We start from the raw sequence: 13,818 nt of genomic DNA, 5'->3' as shown, positions 1-13,818 counted from the left end.
GGTTGATGGCAAATGTTCATCCTGGAGTTTAGTTACTAGTGGTGTACCGCAAGGATCTGTTTTGGGGCCACTGCTGTTTGTCATTTTTATAAATGACCTGGAAGAGGGTGTAGAAGGGTGGGTTAGTAAATTTGTGGATGACACGAAGGTTGGTGGAGTTGTGGATAGTGCCGAAGGATGTTGTAGGGTACAGAGGGACATAGATTGGCTGCAGAGCTGGGCTGAGAGATGGCAAATGGAGTTTAATGCGGAAAAGTGTGAGGTGATTCACTTTGGAAGGAGTAACAGGAATGGAGAGTACTGGGCTAATGGGAAGATTCTTGGTAGTGTAGATGAACAGAGAGATCTTGGTGTCCAGGTACATAAATCCCTGAAAGTTGCTACCCAGGTTAATAGGGCTGTTAAGAAGGCATATGGTGTGTTAGCTTTTATTAGTAGGGGGATCGAGTTTCGGAGCCACGAGGTCATGCTGCAGCTGTACAAAACTCTGGTGAGACCGCACCTGGAGTATTGCGTGCAGTTCTGGTCACCGCATTATAGGAAGGATGTGGAAGTTTGGAAAGGGTGCAGAGCGGATTTACTAGGATGTTGCCTGGTATGGAGGGAAGGTCTTACGAGGAAAGGCTTGAGGTTGTTTTCGTTGGAGAGAAGGAGGAGGAGAGGTGACTTAATAGAGACATATAAGATAATCAGAGGGTTAGATAGGGTGGATAGTGAGAGTCTTTTTCCTCGGATGGTGATGGCAAACACGAGGGGACATAGCTTTAAGTTGAGGGGTGATAGATATAGGACAGATGTTAGAGGTAGTTTCTTTACTCAGAGAGTAGTAGGGGCGTGGAACGCCCTGCCTGCAACAGTAGTAGACTCTCCAACTTTAAGGGCATTTAAGTGGTCATTGGATAGACATATGGATGAAAATGGAATAGTGTAGGTCAGATGGTTTCACAGGTCAGCGCAACATCGAGGGCCGAAGGGCCTGTACTGCGCTGTAATGTTCTAATGTTTATGTGGAATCTTGGTTATGCCACACTTAACAGGATTGTGTATAGCTCTGGTCTCACAAGAATGGAGTTTCGAAGGCGCGTGGGTTGCAGCTGGCAGCCGTAGAATCAGTGTGGGATGGACGCCGGGACCAGGTAAGTTAATTAGCGTATTGTTTTAATTAAATTAAAGATTTAAATGAAGGCCCAACCGCCGAGCGGGAGGCTACACCGAGGTCCCTCCACTGCTGGTAAAATGCGGCGGGGTCTTCTCGACGTCGGGGGTCGAGGCGGGTCTCTTCTGGCAGAATTTTATGGGCCCCCCCGCCACGACCCTCGCGTTGAGAGCTGGTAAAATTCAGTCCATTGAGAGAGTAGTTAGCAAAGCTTATCGGTTCTTGGGCTTCATGGAGCTATCGAGTACAAAAGCGGGGAAGTTATGCTGAACGTTTATAGAGTTCTGGTTAGGCCACAACTAGAGCATTCTGTCCAGTTCTGATCACCACGTTAGGAAGGATGTGAGCTTTCTTGAGATGGTGCAGAGGAGATTTACCAGAATGGTTCCAGGGGTGAGGGATTTTTGCTACAAATTAAGGTTGGAGGAGTTGGGGTTGTTCTCCTTTGAGGAAAGGAGATTGAGGCAGGTTTGATAAAGGTGTACAAGTAATGACAAGCTTAGATAAGATAGAAAAAGAAAAGCTGATCCCATTAGCTGATGGTATCAGGGGACATAGATTTGAGGTTTTGGGCAAAAGATGCAGTGGGGATGTGAGGAAGAGCTTTTCTTACGTGATTGGTAATGACCTGGAAATCGCTGCCTACGAGGGTGGTGGAAACAGTGTCAGTGAATGATTTCAAAACGAAATTGTATGGACACTTGAAGAAAATAAACTTGCAGGCCTACAGGGAGAATGGAACTGATTGGATTGCTCAACAGAGAGCCAGAATGGAATCGTAGGGCCGAATGGCCTCCTTACGTGCCATAATGACTCTATGACTAATGGGGATGAGGGCGGTATTTTATCTGTGGCACGCTGTTCCCAATGGCAGAAGTGGAAGTGGGCACCACTTCCGCTTTTGTGTAGGGAGCCAGTTCCTACGCGATTACTGTTAAATTTAAAGGGACAGCAGCGGGCATGGGAGACGTGCAATCATGTGGCAGAGGAAGCTTTTCTGTGGGGAAAGCCAACAATGCAGCAGGTACGGGCAGGCTTTAAAGAGCCTCCTGGACAAACAGGGAGGAGCTGCATCACGGCCACAACATTCCTACTCAACTATCATTTATCTATTTTTTTCTGTGCAACAGATTCACTAAAGCGTCTTCCCCAATCATTCCTTTCCTTATTATTATTCAGTGTCATTGACCACCACTGCCCTCATCACATCCAATGTCTGTGACCAGACATAGATCGGTCCCACAGTTCAGCGATGCCTCCCTGCAGGTTCTCCTCCAGCCCTTAGGGAAAGGTGGGAGGTGCTCTTTCTCCCAGATGACAGCAAAAGGCCCTTCCGCCTAACCAAGGCAGCCTTGACGGAGGTGGCAGAGGAGGTGAACAACTGTGGGGTCCATCTAAGAACATGGGTGCAGTGTAGAAAACAGGTCAATAATCTGCTCCGAGCCGCCAAGGTAAGTGTCAGGGTCATATCATAGCAAAGGGTCTCTTGTGGGTTCATCATCAATTTATATTTGCAAGTGGGCAGCTATGCCAGGTGTGTGAATGGGTGATCAGCCTCAGGGCTGCATTGCAATTGAGCCCAAAGGGTGATAAGGTTTGGCTTACGTGAGCGCTTAGATGCAATGTGCGACTGACGGGCCAGCATGTATTGATGGGGATATTTGCAGCCAATGGAGTCAGGTGTCACTTTTAACATGTAAATAACTCTGCACCTTGTCACGCAGGATAAGCAGACCCATAATGCGATAGAGTGGTCAAAGACAGGATGTGGTGTTCCAGACCTGAGGTTGCTCACCCCAGCAGAGGAAGAGGCTCTGCAACTCACAGGAGAGGAGGGAGGACAAGAGGTAGCAGACGGTGAGGCTGGAAAGGCCAGGCATAAGCATAGAAATGCATTCAACCTGGTGATACCACCTTCCCAGAGGATGCATCGTCAACTGCCTCTTCATCAACCTCTGCCAGCGCAGTTACATCACACAGGTCACGGAGGGGTGACGTTTAGAATCAGGGTCACAATCTGGTGAGCACAGCAAGGACACATTCGAGCAGCGAATGGAGACTGTAACAGCAGGGTCCCCTGAAACTCGGAGGACTGCTGGGGACCAGACCCCTGCTGAGACCCATGGTGATGACGGGCCTCTAGTTGCGGCCACAAGAAGCCTGCTGGACATGCAGCAAAAGGTAGTGGAACATAACTCGAATACGCGATAGAGGATTCCATGTAAGTCATGAGTTTCTCCATGTAAGTCATGAGTTTCTCCATGTCTCAGGCATGTGAGTGCATGGCTTCGTCCATGGAGCGTTTGGCGACCGCCATGGACAGCTAGGTAGATCACTCCACCCATATATGCTCTACCTGCATTCTATCTCTCTAGCCACGGGCTCAGTGCAACAGTGGCTAGGTGAAAGGGGGAACGAGGCACATGGACTTCCCTCCAGGTGCTCTTATCCCACAGGGAGACAGGCAGAAGCCATTGCACACCCAGATGGATGAGGAATGCATGCAACTGCCCTGGGGCCATTGTCTCAGGACACCTCTAAGATGAGCGGTCTCTCCTCATCCTGACATTGACCCCATTATCTCCAGTAGGCGAGGCCAAGGAGGAGATCCCCATTAGACCAGAGCTCTCAAGGCCTTGGACATCCAGAGGACGCCCGCCACCATTATCAATGGCAACAGGGAAACCCACTGAGCAGACGGCATCCATCTCAGCTACTGATGTCGGGCTTGCACCAAGACTTAGTGGCCATAAGTGCAAACACAAGACATATTGAGAGCATGATGGTGGCACGGGTGATTGTCACATTATATCTGTTTCAATTTATTCATGTGTGAATCATCTTTATTTGTTGGGACTAGCTTAGTCAGAGAGCTAAATGGTTAGAGGTGGTAGGGACATTGCGTTTATTGTGGAAGGAGCGATGTAGAGTGTTAGCATTCAATCTTTATTGAATGTTCATGTTCGTGTCCAGTTTTGTACTTGACAGTCTGTGGGACATGGTTGAAAATGCAGGCTCAGCTGTGCATTGTAGAGGAGACTGTCCAACAGTAATCTCAACGGGGATAATTAAAATGGTGTAGGTGCACTGAAAGACCTGTAACGATGGTGCAGGATCTGATTTCTCGGTCATGGTAGGCTGACTGAAGTACGTCCAAGCGTGACAAAGACGTTCTCAGTACCAGTATTTAATAGCAAATATGTCTGACAAAGCTCCACTCCACATGGTATTCTAGGTGGCATAGCACACAGGTTTGGAGGTAGCTTAGCCAGGAAGGCCGGCAGGGGTTGGTCTACATCCTAGGCAGGCAATGGAGTTCCGGCAAGGGGACAATGGACATTTAGGTGCCTCAATCTTGGGAGAATCGTTTGTGTATGAGGTTGTTCCTGATATCCCATGCACGTCTCTCCATGAGCCTGGCATCCAGTAAAGCATAATGCACATTCTTGGTCTCCTCCTCAGACAGATCCAAATCATCCTCATCTGAGCATGAGTGCTGCTCCTCCTGTTGCTACAGTTCACTGAGTTACATGGCCACGTTGTGCAATGCACATCAGACCATGACTATTTGTCATACCCTTTGTGGTGTGTAATGCAGAGCCCCTCCAGAGCGGTCAAGACAGCAGAAGCGCATTTTCAGCATGTAAATGGTGTGTTCTATGATGGCTCTGTTGGAGGCGTAAGCTGCAATTCCACCGGTATTCCGTTGTGCTCTGAGGATGCCTCACTGGTGTCATGAACCATGTCCACGGGGCAAGCCGTTGTCACCTAGCATCCAGCCATCAACTTGGGCTGGGGCCTCAAAGAGCTCTGGGTGCATCAACTTGTGTAAAATGAAAGCATCATGCCATCTCCCTGGGAAACGTGCACATATATGATTCATTGCCTGCGGTTGTAGACCAGTTGCATGTTCAAAGAGTGAAATCCCTTGCGATTCACAAATGTCATTGGCTGGTCCCAGGGAGCTCTAATGGCCACATGAGAGTAGTCGATGACCCCTTTCACTCTAGGAAAAGGAGCAATGGCCCCAAAGCCCAATTTCCTTGCTGCCTGGTTGCCATCATCTGTGGAGTAATTTATTAAATCATTTGGACGGCGGAAGAGGGCATTGGTCACCTCCTTTATGCACCCGTTTATGGTAGCTTGTGAAATGCCACATATGTTGCCCATGGAGCCCTGGAAAGCACCACTGGCAAATAAATTTCATGCTGCAATCAACTTGAGAGACACTGGTATGGGGTTGCTGCAAAATGCATGTGGCTACAGGTCTTACTGTACAATTCCACATATCACAATGACCACTTCCAGGACAGCCTCAGTTGTCACTGGCATTGCCTCTCCGACATCTCCAGGTAGTGAGTTCTTATTCTGAGGACACTGTGATGTATCTTCCACACTGCCTTCCCTGGCTGGCTTCATCCTGACAAGCCTCCCCCTCTGGTGCTGCCTGCTGCTTGTGTTGCAGCCTCAGTTGCTGAGCATCAAGAGCCCTCCTTTGTCACATGCTCCCCTCCTGCTCCTGAGGTTATAAGCATATAGGGTGTATGAGACCCATGTTATTCCAGCAATAGAACTGTGTGATAAAGGCAGACAGTGAAATGAAAACATGCTTGTCCATTGTTTTCATCCATAGAACTGATGAGCGGTGAGTTGCTGAGGTCCTCCCATTGTCCACACCCACAACTCCAGTCTGACCCTTCCCACTTGGATCTGCAATCCTTGCAGCCCCACGTGTGTCTGCAGAAATTCGGAGAAAATGGAGCATGTGAGGTTTGAGCTTGAAGCCTTGACACTCCACCCTCCCCCTTCACTTTCCTAACAACACTTTGCACCTTCCCTCTTTAACCCTTCAACCACACCCCATTACCCTGGACCCTGTCACTGTCCAATTGGACGTGCTCTCTCTCCCCCACTGAGCCTACACCCGCCCCCGTCGACATGCCCCCTCTGACCCTAAACTCTCGCCGCACTATCCTTAGAGTTCTTGCTAGATCCCCTGATCCGCCCCTCAAGACCTTTGCTTACCCCAAACTCAGACTGAACCTGCCCCCCTACTGAATCAAACTGACCTTTGTGACTGTGATCGTTCACTCTTCCAGTTGCATCGAGTTTGACCAACAGGACCCCAATGTGGACATTTGCTGACCCCCTCCATGTAGGCCCCTCATTTTCCTTATCTTGACTGACTGTTCCCCCCACCAGACCACACCCAGGGCGCCAGGCCTTCCCACTTCACTCCTCCATGCACCCAACCCCACCCTCTGTCCTCCCTTGGATCCCTCTGCCACTCCTCCATTGACCCGACCTGAACCCTCCACTCGCCCTTGCCAGTTCCAAGCCTCCAACCAAACTACTATTCTCCTGTTGTCCTGCCTTGTGCCGCTGAGTTCAATTAAGAAAACCGCTGATCTCAGACACAACTGCACAAAGCCAGCTGTTGTACACCACCTTTAAACGACCGTGAACTGGGTGCCACGAGGTTCCCGTATGCTGCTCAGTTAATCTGGAAAGTAGAACTTAATTACAAATAATTATACGCTAAGTATTCATGGCATGCAAATGTATTAAAAGTTGGAACCAGTTGTGGAATGGCATGAGGCTCGACCTGCACAAGTATGCCGCTGACTTAATCTCTGATTCCCAACCTGTTGTTGGGAAACCGAAATTTCAACTCCCGCCTTATTAAGTCACCCCATCTGCCATGCTTCCTGCTCTTACAGGCCCCATAAAATACCGCTCAGGGAATCCAAAACTAGGGGCCATAAATACAGGATAGTCACTAATAAATCCAATCAGAAATTTAGGAGAAATTTCTTTACTCTGAGAATGGTGAGAATCTGGAATACACTACAGAATGAAGTGGTTGAGGCAAATAGAATAGATGTATTTAAGGGGAAGCTAGATAAGCACATCAAGGAGAAAGGAATAGATGGATATTGTTGATTGGGTCTGATGAAGGGAAAGAAGGCTCGTATGGGGCATGAACACTGACATAGATCTGTTGGGCAGTATGACCTGCTCCTGCGCTAGAAGATTCTATGTAATTCTGTGAACTTTCCTACAGCATAAAATATCTACTGTTAATGGGAAATCTCAATACAAGTTGAATTAGTATAATCAAATATTTGATTCTAAATTTCTATAAAAGCCGATTTTATTCTGTCTTCTCAAGCATCAGAACTCATAATGGTGGCTGGAAATTATTTTCCAAAATTAAATTGGAAGTGTTCATGACATTGCTTTGCATTAAACATTAACCATCTTCAAGTGTTTTCCTAACCCCTGTGACAGCAAACACTACAGCTTGTAATGGTAACCACCATTTCCTGCACCACTGTCTAAAGCAAACCTCACAAAACAACAAGCTATGCAACAAAAACATTTACAGAAAAATGTAGTACAGTCTACTATTCTGTAACAGTACCATGCAGGTTTAGGTGCGTTCGGTCCCCTACTTTTCAGATATACCCAAAAATGGTGGTTTGCTTATCAATTGGGAAAGTAATCTGTTATTAGGGATACATGTGGACTCAGCTTGTCATTAGAAATAAAAATTTAATTTGAAAACAATAAAATTTGCTGTCAATATGTCCAACTCAATGACTGCCTTTTGACAATTACCACTAAAATAGCTCAACAATAACAGAAAACATTAATTTCAACGCAATGACTATTAAAACACTGTTTTGAAGATTCAGTCTTATTGTAGTTTTAACTTAGAAGCTCCTTAAATTGTTCTTTTCAGTGCACAACAGTATTGACACAACCTAGCTATCTACTAACACAATATCTAAGAGTCAGCATTTCATTCCGGTTCCCAGGAATCCTGTGTATTATTCAAGTATTATTAGTGTTATTAAAAGCTGCAGAGAAAGCAAGTTTCTGTACTTGTTGCAAGAAAAAAACACACCATAATATAAGGCCATCTAGTTAACAGGTAAACTTATTCTACTGGGTTATTCAGACAAGCAAAGAGCAGCATGTAATCAGCTGCAAAGGTCTACAAAGCAGCAAGCTCTCTGAACTGTAATCATCCTAGCATGCATCCAAGAAGCATGCTCTTTTCCCTTCCTGTGACTTCAAGACTAAACAGGTGAACTGTGATCCTCTAAAGTGAAAGGCAGCATTGTACAGCTACCCATACCAATTCAGTCACAGTGCACTCAATGTGCATTCCTGGTGTCTTTTGATTCCCAGATCCAGAAAGCACTTTGGTTCTTCCCATTCATTTTAGCCGCTGTGTAACATTTGCCAGTGCAACAGCAAAAGCCTGCACTGCAGAAAATGGATACTGAAAATCCAGGATGTATGCATTACCATCAATCCTTCCAAACTGCATCACCTGTAAAAGAAAATAAATTAAAGGGTGTAAGTATGAAAATACAGCATCGTTTTTTATTTGAACAGGTTGATCAAAGTTCACTAAATGCACCATATGTCCGTGATCCACTTTAAGTTCTGACATGCTGTGTTTGTCAGTTTTTTCAAGGGTTAAAAAATATTTACAGAGACTTATTTTTGGAGCATGGTATCATCTCCATTTTAGCAATCATTTAATTAGCCTGTTGAATTTTTAAAATTCAATAACCAGCTCAACAACAAGCTTAGATTTCTTGCAATCCAAAGGTTTCACTTTAAGTACTCCGTGCAAAACGTGCATCATTTCAAGATTAGCACTGGGCTGTGGTACTGATGGATTACCTTTCAGTAATCTCTTTTGTGTAAACTGCAATAGGTTATTTATTACAGGTTGTTCGCTTCCCACATATTCCCTGAATCAAGAGCTTGGGTTTTAGCCTCTATCAATGGCAATTTTTTCCCAGGGTAATTTCCTTCCCTTTCAGTGGGGAAATAAATACTCTTCATTCAGCACTGCCCTGAGGCTGCAGTATTAAAGATCTGAAAACAGCTCTAGAAATTTGTATTGGGAAGTTAATGTTCTATTCCCTCAAGTGTAATGCAAATGAACAAGACATAATATTAATCATGAATGTGTTTAATATTAATTTAAATATACAATACTTAATCACAGCCCACTTCATTACTAATGTGTAGTAATTACTGTGTGTAGTTTCGGTCTCCTTATCTGAGGAAGGATGTTCTTCCTATGGAGGGAGTGCAGTGAAGGTTCACCAGACTGATTCCTGGGATGGCAGGACGGATGTATGAAGAGAGATTGGGTCGATTAGTCTTTTATTCGCTAGAGTTTAGAAGAATGAGAAGGGATCTCATAGAAACCAACAAAATTCCAACAGTACTGGATAAACTAGATGCAGGAAAGATGTTCCCGATGGCGGGGGTGGGGGTGTGGATCCAGGACCAGGGGTCACAGTCTAAGGATAAGGGGTAAGCCATTTAGGGCTGTGATGAGGAGAGATTTCTTCACCCAGAGAGTGGTGAACCTGTGGAATTCTCTACCATGGAAAGCAACTGAGGTCAAATTATTAATATATTCAAGAAAGAGTTAGATATAGCTCTTAGGGCTAATGGGATCAAGGGATACGGGGACAAAGCGGGAACAGGTTACTGAGTTGGATGATCAGCCATGATCGCATTGAAAGGCGGAGCAGGCTCGAAGGGCCGAATGGCCTACTCATGCTGATATTTTTCTATGTTCTATGTTTCTAATGGTTCCAACGAATTGCCCCAGGCAGGATACCTTTTAAATAAGTTAATTAACTCCTGGATTGTGCAGGAGAAGCTTCCACGCTGGGATGAAATTAAAATTGAAATCATAATGTAATCCATTAGCTAACTTATCAGTGACCAACTAACCCACAACCAACTCACTTAAAGGCATCGGATTTCAGATTTGGACAATCAGATTCTGAGTTATAGCACAGAGTGGTACTGCTGTGACAACAAACATTTCGAAATATATTTTATTATCTTCAGTTGAGCAGTGGGATAACTACTGTGTTGGTTTCACCTTGTAAAAATGACTTAAGGTCCCAAAATTCTCAGTTATATTAAAATATTGCAAAATATATCACTTATAGTAATTATTATTTATGAGAACCATGGTTACCCTGACAACTTTTATTTACAGTTCGGGATATACAGTAAGAGATCGAAATTTGAGAACTACAACAATAATTGTAACTGACCAAATCTAGGGAATTCTTTTATCCAAAGATTAAATTGGTTAGTTTGTTTCTTAATTAGCGGTATTATTCCTTTTGTCAGTAAGAACAAGTTTATTCTATTATGATGATTTAAGTTTGCCACAAAGATGAAAATTGCATTACTCTGTGGGCATTCTGTATAATTTGTATTATATTGTATATCTGTTTCATATTTTTAATTCACTGAAGTGTCAGTTGTGGCTCAGTTGGTAGCACTCTTACCTGAGTCACAAAGTTCCAGGTTCAAGTCCCACTCCAGGACTTGAGCACAAAAGTTAAGGCTGACACTCCAGTGCAGTACTGAGGGACTGCTGCACTGTCAGACGTACAGTCTTTTGAATGAGATATTTATTTATTTAGAGATACAGCATTGAAACAGGCCCTTCGGCCCACCGAGTCTGTGCCGACCAACAACCACCCATTTATACTAATCCTACATTAACCCCATATTCCCTATCACATCCCCACCATTCTCCTACCACCTACCTACACTAGGGGCAATTTATAATGGCCAATTTACCTATCAACATGCAAGTCTTTGGCTGTGGGAGGAAACCGGAGCACCCGGCGGAAACCCACGCAGTCACAGGGAGAACTTGCAAACTCCGCACAGGCAGTACCCAGAACTGAACCCAGGTCGCTGGAGCTCTGAGGCTGCTAACCAGTGTGCCGCCCTCCGTCCTCTCAGGTGGATGTAAAAGATTCCATGTCACTATCTTGAAGAAGAGCAGGGGAGTTATCTCCGGTGTCCCAGCCAATATTTATCCCTCAATAAACATTACAACAACAGATTCTCTGGATGTTATCACATTACTGTTAGTGGGAGTTTGCTGTGCGCAAATTGGCAAATGTGTTTCCTATAGTACAATAATGACTACACTTCAAAAAAGTTTCATTGGCTGTAAAGCGCTTTGAGACATCTGGTCTTTCTTTTAAATGCATTGATTACTACAGTCTGTGTTTTAAATTTCGGCATCAAATAGTTAACCAGGTCTTCTGCAAGGGTTCAAAACAGCGGCATTTAAAAAAGCATGGGAGCTCTTTGAATGCAGTTGTTTCAACCAAGCAAGTGGTTTTGAAAATAAGTGAAGATCCAAAAAGAACAAAGAACAGTACAGCACAGGAACAGGCCATTCGACCCTCCAAGCCTGCCTAAACTAAAACCATCTGCACTTCCGGGGTACATATACCTCTAATCCCATCCTATTCATGTATTTGTCAAGATGCCTCTTAAACGTCTCTATGGTACCTGCTTCCACCACCTCCCCCGGCAACAAGTTCCAGGCACTCACCACCCTCTGTGTAAAGAACTTGCCTCGCACATCCCCTCTAAACTTTGCCCCTCGCACCTTAAACCTATGTCCCCTAGTAACTGACTCTTCCACCCTGGGAAAAAGCTTCTGACTATCCACTCTGTCCATGCCGCTTATAACTTTGTAAACCTCTATCATGTCGCCCCTCCACCTCCGTCGTTCCAGTGAAAACAATCTGAGTTTATCCAACCTCTCCTCATAGCTAATGCCCTCCAGACCAGGCAACATCCTGGTAAACCTCTTCGGTACCCTCTCCAAAGCCTCCACATCCTTCTGGTAGTGTGGCGACCAGAATTGTACGCAATATTCCAAGTGTGGCCTAACTAAGGTTCTGTACAGCTGCAGCATGACTTGCCAATTTTTATACTCTATGCCCCGACCGATGAAGGCAAGCATGCTGTATGCCTTCTTGACTACCTTATCCACCTGCATTGCCACTTTCAGTGACCTGTGGACCTGTACGCCCAGATCTCTCTGCCTGCCGATACTCCTAAGGGTTCTGCCATTGACTGTATACTTCCCACCTGCATTAGACCTTCCAAAATGCATTACCTCACATTTGTCCGAATTAAACTCCATCTGCCATTTCTCCGCCCAAGTCTCCAACCGATCTATATCCTGCTGTATCCTCCGTCAATCCTCATCATTGTCCGCAACTCCACCAACCTTTGTGTCGTCTGCAGACTTACTAATCAGACCAGCTACATTTTCCTCCAAATCACTTATATATACTACAAACAGCAAAGGTCCCAGCACTGATCCCTGCGGAACACCACTAGTCACATCCCTCCATTCAGAAAAGCACCCTTCCACTGCTCCGCTCTGTCTTCTATGACAGAGCCAGTTCTGTATCCATCTTGCCAGCTCCCCTCTGATCCCATATGACTTCACCTTTTGTATCAGTCTGCCACGAGGGAGCTTGTCAAAGGCTTTACTGAAGTCCATATAGATAACATCCGCCGCCCTTCCTTCATCAATCATCTTTGTCACTTCCTCAAAAAACTCAATCAAATTAGTGAGACACGACCTCCCCTTCACAAGACCATGCTGCCTCTCGCTAATAAGTCCATTTGTTTCCAAATAGGAGTAAATCCTGTCCCGAAGAATCCTCTCTAATAATTTCCCTACCACTGACGTAAGGCTCACCGGCCTATAATTTCCTGGATTATCCTTGCTACCCTTCTTAAACAAAGGAACAACATTGGCTATTCTCCAGTCCTCTGGGACCTCACCTGTAGCCAATGAGGATGCAAAGATTTCTGTCAAGGCCCCAGCAATTTCTTCCCTTGCCTCCCTCAGTATTCTGGGGTAGATCCCATCAGGCCCTGGGGACTTATCTACCTTAATGCTTTGCAAGACACCCAACACCTCCTCCTTTTTGATAATGAGGTGACTGAGACTATCTACACTCCTTTCCCTAGGCTCATCATCCACCAAGTCCTTCTCCTTGGTGAATACTGATGCAAAGTACTCATTTAGTACCTCGCCCATTCCCTCTGGCTCCACACATAGATTCCCTTCTCTGTCCTTGAGTGGGCCAACCCTTTCCCTGGTTACCCTCTTGCTCTTTATATATGTATAAAAACGAAAATAAAATAAAATCCATGAAGGAAAGGAAAAGATTGCAAATTCTCTGTGCTCAAAAACTCATTAACTTTGCTCATCACTGAATAGGTTCTCTCAAAATCAATTAGAAGCTTTTCTTCTATGGGATAACTGATCCTTCACAGACATTTTCATTGTGTTTATGTTTATATTGCACTTTGTCTTTCCATTTATTACAGTTGTGAATTTGTTCAACTGACTGTTCAACTGGTTTACAATCACTATATTTTCAAAGAAAAATGTTGACAATCCATAATATTGGGACTATTCTATCACAAAGACTAAATGTTATGTAAACATATATTACATAATAAGTGTATACTGTCCTGCACTGTCCTATAACCCACATCGAAAACCAAGCCCGTCATCACGTTACCTTTTTTAAAAACTGGATTGACAGTGCTTGAAATAGCAAGCCATCCCTTTGGAAGGCAGCACAAATTAAAATTGTTCATACTTCCAATCCCACTCATGGGGCTGGATTTTATGATCTCCCTGTGGTGAGTATGGAGGTGGGGAGAGCATTTAATCGGGCGGGGGATGGTCGCAGTTGGGGACACTGCCACTTTTCCACCTCCACCCTGATTAAGTCCGTGGCGCGAAGACCTGTGGATAGCCT

The 13,818-nt window shown here is 45.0% G+C and overlaps 1 protein-coding gene across 4 annotated transcripts in view; it reads right to left on the bottom strand.

Annotated features, from left to right (window-relative positions):
- Nucleotides 1-7,292: 7,292 nt before the first annotated feature.
- The window catches only part of tulp4a (TUB like protein 4a), a 560,980-nt gene continuing 554,454 nt past the window's right edge, over nucleotides 7,293-13,818 (bottom strand). For all 4 annotated transcript variants that reach the window (XM_068044726.1, XM_068044727.1, XM_068044728.1 and 1 more), the window contains one exon: nucleotides 7,293-8,498. In XM_068044726.1, coding sequence (XP_067900827.1) covers nucleotides 8,382-8,498 — 117 coding nt within the window. In that variant the 3' untranslated portion in view covers nucleotides 7,293-8,381. The remainder of the gene's footprint in view (nucleotides 8,499-13,818) is intronic.

The sequence above is a fragment of the Heterodontus francisci genome, chromosome 13 (genome assembly GCF_036365525.1).
Source record: "Heterodontus francisci isolate sHetFra1 chromosome 13, sHetFra1.hap1, whole genome shotgun sequence".
Taxonomy (NCBI): Eukaryota; Metazoa; Chordata; class Chondrichthyes; order Heterodontiformes; family Heterodontidae; genus Heterodontus; species Heterodontus francisci.
This window is presented reverse-complemented; position numbering and strand designations above follow the sequence as displayed.